This window comes from Teleopsis dalmanni, chromosome 1, assembly GCF_002237135.1.
Source record: "Teleopsis dalmanni isolate 2A chromosome 1, ASM223713v2, whole genome shotgun sequence".
Taxonomy (NCBI): domain Eukaryota; kingdom Metazoa; phylum Arthropoda; class Insecta; order Diptera; family Diopsidae; genus Teleopsis; species Teleopsis dalmanni.
In genome coordinates, this window is record NC_051846.1 from 37,462,943 (window position 1) to 37,469,451 (window position 6,509).

Below are 6,509 nucleotides of genomic sequence, written 5' to 3' on the forward strand. Positions count from 1 at the left end.
TTTCTCTATTTTCCCCAATCACATTGTGCTTTTTCATTTTAATTCTTATATTCTCGCAGCTCTACTTTCAGTTATTCGCCGATAATTGATGTCAAAGGACGCGTTATTGTGACGGAATACACCGCATATAATTAACAGGATAATATAATACAAACAATATTGCTGGATAATCCGTTAACTAACTTTGTACGTTTGTTGCGTATTTGCGTTTGTCGTGCGTTCGTGATACAAGTGATATACATAAAATGCCTAAGGAAGATCCATTCGTAAATCGTGCACAACTGTTGAAAGCGATTAAAAAGTACCCAGAGATATGGGATTCAAACAATAAACTGCACATGTGCCGAAGTGTTACTGCGCCGATGTGGAATGAGATTGCCGAGCAGTTTGGAGGGCATGTGCCGACCGGTAAGAGTGTTTACGTGAAACACAAAACATTAACACTCTTCTTTCTCTTTTTCACTTGCCGGAAGAAGAAATTATGTTTTGTTGTGTGCACGTAAAAAAGTTAACAATTATTTAATATGAAAAAATATACATTTTGTATATTTTTTGATTTTTGTTTACATACAAAAAAAAAGTAAGAACAATATTTGCAAGCATTAAGTGTTTGCACGTGATTACGTATTAAGCATTATAATCGCAATTATTGAGAAATTTCTACAAATGAAATGAATTAAATTCAAATAAAAATATTAAAAAAATTTTCTATTTTTTATAGTTTTTAGTATACATCATTAAATTAATAGTTAAATATTTTTAGCTTAGAATTTAACAATCATATTTTAAAAATTAATTAATTCTTTAAAGCTAATAATAAATTGTAATTAATTATAATTAAGAAAATTTGTTATACTGCGAATTTTATATGATCTTTAAAAATTTTCACTAGCATAAATAATAATTTTAGTTATTCCTCGTCAGACTGGTGGAGTTACATTAGCATGACTTTCTCAGCACTACGTTCTTTGATTAGGTTCTATACATTAGAAAGAATATATAAATCATGCAACAAATAATGCCTCTATAAACAGAATAGTATTGAAATTTATAACAATTAAAAATAAATTATATATAATTAATTAATTAAATTATTCTACAACTGGTTTATGATTTCATTCTACTATAAACACAACAAGTAAATTTATTAATGAAAACTTTCACAGCAGACTAACTAATCTCCAGAAAAATGTGCGACAATACAAGTCAAGTACAGCTTTGGGTCAATTGATCAAGGAGCGCTGACTCTGAGCTTCAAATTTGGCAGGGCATGAGTTCGGTTCCTGGTACTTGCAGTCTTTAAAAAATATTTACGAATAATTAAATACAAGAATTATTTCCAAGACCACGGCTGATGGGTATTTGGCAATACTCAATACAGTTGTATGGTCAGCCAAAAATTCAATTAATTAAAATAATAAAAAATGATCGGGGTAACTTTTAAATATAAAATGAATTTTTGTAGTTCACTATTGTTCAAAAAACCTTTTTATAAAACAAATAATAAAAACTAAACTTTTGATTAAAAATGTATACACATGTTTTTTAATCTTTCAGTAAAATTGCAATCAATTTGGAGTCAAATGAAATATCATTATCATAATTTAGTGCATCGTCAAATTTTACATAAAGATCGTTTCACAACAAAATGGGAACATTTCGAACCGATGTCTTTCATGTACAACATAACGGTTGCGAAAATTGTTGGCACCAATACTTCACAGGAATCAAATCAAGCTGTACAACATATAAATCCATCGGCATCACAAACAGCACAATCGCAAACACAAGGCAGAGGACGTCCTAGTGGTAGTTTCACATGGTTGCCAACAGCACCGGTTCAACATGACATCAATGTCGAAAATAATTCATATATGACTTTTACTGGACTTGTACCACCAGCAGCTATAACTGTAGAAGCAACGACAACTCCTATGCGTAAACCTGGTAGACCAGGTCCATTAAATAATAGCATGCGTGGTCGTATTATAGATGCGATAAGAAATCATTCAATATTATGGGCTGGGAAACAACGTGATCAACGTCAAGGACAAAATCGAACTTCAGCGATTTGGAAGGAGGTTGCAAATGAGTTGGGACTAACACCAAGTAAGTTATATAATTCGATTAGTAAAAATTTTAAAATAAGAATGACAAAATATACAAAATTTAAAAGTTACTACAAATAAAAAAAAACGACTCTACCCAAAAGTGAAATTTAATTTAAATTATTTAAAAAAATTATTGAAAAAAGTCTTCAAAACAATAAAGTTCAAATACTATTACAATATTTATTACCATTTACATACAAATTCGCAATATATCCGGTAATAGTTTACCTAACATATTCTTGAGATTCTTGAATCATCCATCAAACATATTTCATAAAAATAATTTCAATCAATTTTTTTTTTTTTTGGATTAAGGACCACCATGATATTATTGTTTTTAATAAGGACCGCAAATTTTTAGAATATTAAACTGCATAATTATTTTAATATTCTTTATTCATTTCTGGTATAATGTATAATAAATTGTATAAGTGTACAGGTACATTATATAGGCTAAAAAATAGGTATATTATTACTTCAAAATTTTTTATGTTTTCTTTTTTTAATAAGTGAGGTCTCAGTGCAAAAGTTACAAACTATATATCCATACTTGTTAAATTTGATTTAGGGATCATTTTAGCCATTTCGCCATATATTAGATATATTGCTTGCTCCTGTTATAATTATAAATAAAATAATTGAAAATTAATTTTTTCATTCTCTTTCAAGACGTTCAATTTAGGTTGAAAATTTGATACATATGCATCTTATTAAGATATGAAGACTAACTCATTTTTGTATTATCTCAATACGAAACTTTTGCCATACAAAATCCACACAAAATCCATGCAAAGATGTGAAAGATAAGCACGTGCTTATTTTTTAAGCCTGTTGTCTTAGTAAATGCTGCTTTGAATCATAACTGCAACTTTTGATAAAATAAAATAATATAAATCTGTGAATCAAAAATGTTTGTTTTTAACAAAAATGAAATGTAAATAAGGATGCAGCATTAAATGAATTTATAATTTTTTATTTAAAATCAATTTAATTAATTTAATAGTTCAAAAATTGCTGAAAACTTTATATATTTATTTCCTATCATCATAGGAAGTAAATTTCAATTAAACAAAATACTTTTAGTTTTTTCTTTTGCTTCACTGTTCGCTAAGCTCTGAAAGGTAAAGTTTAATACCATGTTTCCACTGCAGCTAAATCAACTTATATTAATGAACTTAAAATTTGGTCGTTTCCAAAAGCAATAGGTACGTATAGAAAACACCATGCAACATATCAAAAAAATTTAATCATTATTAAAAACAAGTAATAAGCATTACTTTCGTCAACAATTTTGAGAAGGCGCAGGAAATGCTGGGCTTTTCTTAGTATAGACAGAGAATATTATTATTTTAAGCATAAAATTTAAATGAGTTGCTAATTTTGAAAATAGCAAAAATAGCAAAAAATAGCAAAAATAGCCAAAAACAGCAAAAATAGCCAAAAACAGAACAGATCAATTATATATTTTACTTGTAAAAACATATAATTTGTTTTTCGTTTATTTAGCATCAGGTGTCAAATAAGTGAAATTTCGATCATTTCCCTTTTGGCAAATATATTTTGCAATATTGCATTCGATACTTAATTTATTCTTAACTAAGTTGATTTGTATGAGAGCTCTTTCTACTTAATTAGCGACCTGAACTAAATAAACAATTTTAATGAAGGCAATGGGAATATACTATAAAAACTTAAACTTAGCTAAAAATCTCTGACTCATGTAATATAAGCTAAAATACTAAAATATATCATTTATTTACGTATTTCGGTTGATTGATAGCAACTTTTAAAAAATGTGATACACATTCATAATTTAAATTTAAATCCCTTTTAATATTTAACACTACTCCATCGAATTTGAGTATTAAACGCTACAATAATAGTATATATGAATAAAACAAAAATTTATTGATTGGTAAAAGTATGAATATATATATTTGTGCTATTCATAATATTTCTATAATTTTATATTCGAGATATTAGGTCGATAAGAATTTCTTCATTTGTTTCAAAAAATTGGAATATTTGAATACTCATACAGAGTACTCTGTATCATATAGTTCGATATTTAATTGTAGTTACGAAAGTATATAAAATACTTTAATCTTTATGATCCTCTCACTTTTTTATATAATAAAAATGACCATAACTTTATCCAGAAGTTTTCAGTAGATCAGGTTTTCTTTTCTTTTTCAATTTGGTTAAATCTATTATGTAGCGTTTGTATGAAAAGTGTGTTTTTAATGTGTATTTGTAATTAATAATAAAGTAAACACTATATTAAATGTCTTAAAAAAACATTTTGGAGTTCCGATTTACTATTACTTTTTGAATAAATAATCCCGTATTTCCCGTATATTGGCTACTTAGTGTTTGCTTCCAACATTGATGTAAAATTGCCAATCAAAAAATGATTTTCTAATCAAAAATCAAACTAGCCGGAAGGACATGTCACAACTTAGTTTCTGGTGACAAAAAGAACATTTGTTTTGATAACTTTTGTTTTTGTAATCCGCGATGATCTGTTAGGACTTGTTGAGAATGATGATGGTTTTCATAAAGGAACTCGTCGATTTCAACGACTTAGGGTCCTTTCGATAACTCGTTCGTTTCTCTGATAATATAAAATGTAGCATGCTCTTGTTGAAATCAGAAATCATTCAGACTATAATCACGCACACAGAAAAATATATCGTTTTTTTTCTCGGATTACATTCCTATATAAGTTCCACTCAGTCATGTCACCAGGATCAAACAATGCGTTTTTGAGTATATATCTGTAACTGATTAATTAGTTTAGGTCTTTCATAATACAAATATGACAAGCTTTTTTTTTATCGACAATCGACAATCCAATCCAAAAGTTTTAATAAAATTCTACTAAGTCTTTGTATTATGATTTGCCAAATGTACTTCAATATCGAATTAATGTTAACAGATTTGAATATAGTATTTAAATATAATATTGTAAGAAAATATCGAAAAATCGTTTATAAATATAATCGTTTTTATATATAAGCATAAGGGGTTTTAAAGCGTCTATAAACTTGTAACTAATACTTTTTATTTATTTTTTTATAATATATATCACCTTAACATAGTTTCTATACTTTATTTAAAGGTTTGTTACAAACTCGTTGGTCCATTATAAAACAGCGTTATGTGGATGAGTTGCAGAAAGAGCGCCATTCGCATTACACACAACAAGTTTTCCATTCAACTTGGGAGCATTTCGACCGCATGTCATTTATGCGCGATATTTTGGCTAGAAAAGTTGATGAACGTGAACAGACACGCGAACACATACAAGAAATTGTGAGCGAACAGCAACATATGCAGACGCAGCACTTGCGTTTCGAGCCACGCAACTCTACGATGGTTGCTATGCAAACTGGATTGACTGCTGCAGAACATGCAGGAATGGTCTATGATGAGGGTGTAGCAATGTCACTTGGATTGACAAGTGAAGGTCCTGTACTATCGGGGGCGGTGCATGGACTGACACCAAATCGTAGGCGTGTGAAAACCGAACATGACTTGGAATGGGATCCATTTGAAATGATATTACATGTGCAAGGCACAGAGACTACTGCTAACAAGTAATTAACAACAATCAAGAAGACTGAGAAACTTTGATCTTATTTATATTGATATTTAAATCATTTTTCATATTATATTTTTCGTATAAAACACTTTATGTAACTTATAAATTTGATATGAGTTTATTTTTCTATAAAATAGAATAAAAACATTTAAATAAATATTTTGAAATGTGATTTTAATTTCCGTCAATAGCCTGATTGCATTACATTGCATTCACGTGTTAGCAAAGTGCGAAGCTATGTTAAGTTTTTATTCGTAAGTATAAGATATTAAACTCTACTATATTCACCCTCTCCTTAGGAATACGTTCATGGGTATACCAATAAACGTATTTAAGTTGCTGGTTGGCTCAATATGCGATTTGATAAATATGTATGTGATTTTTCGATCTTTTTTTCGACTTTCAACCATAATAGATGAATTTTCTTATATGTGTATATTTTATTACTACAAATTTCTAGCGTAGCACACAAATAACACGTTTTTTAATGTATTTCTGTAGATTTGCTTACCAACACTTAAGCTAACGTTAACTTTCCCGCAAATGCAAAATTCATATCACGCACATCACGTAGTAAAGTTTTGTCAAAACTCTGAACCGTTTATAAATCAGCTACAGACTCAAGTTTAAACGAAAATATTTAGAATTCGTGTGCGATGATGATTGAAAGGATTTCTTTGTTCCCAGCCGCCCATGTAGTCCTGCTTAGCTTAAGCTGTAAATGCATTCTGATGTAAAATTTACCGCATATTACACACGCGCCAAATTACTTAAATATTTTACATTTGGGGTTT

General features: G+C 28.9%; 1 protein-coding gene across 1 annotated transcript; it reads left to right on the forward strand.

Annotated features, from left to right (window-relative positions):
* Positions 1-31: 31 nt before the first annotated feature.
* On the forward strand, positions 32-5,796 carry LOC119668136. The gene is made up of 3 exons (XM_038077543.1): positions 32-408; positions 1,558-2,109; positions 5,233-5,796. Exons 1-3 carry the CDS (start codon positions 246-248, stop codon positions 5,712-5,714), a joined length of 1,197 nt encoding a protein of 398 aa, XP_037933471.1. The 5' UTR covers positions 32-245; the 3' UTR covers positions 5,715-5,796.
* The last annotated feature ends 713 nt before the right edge of the window (positions 5,797-6,509 follow it).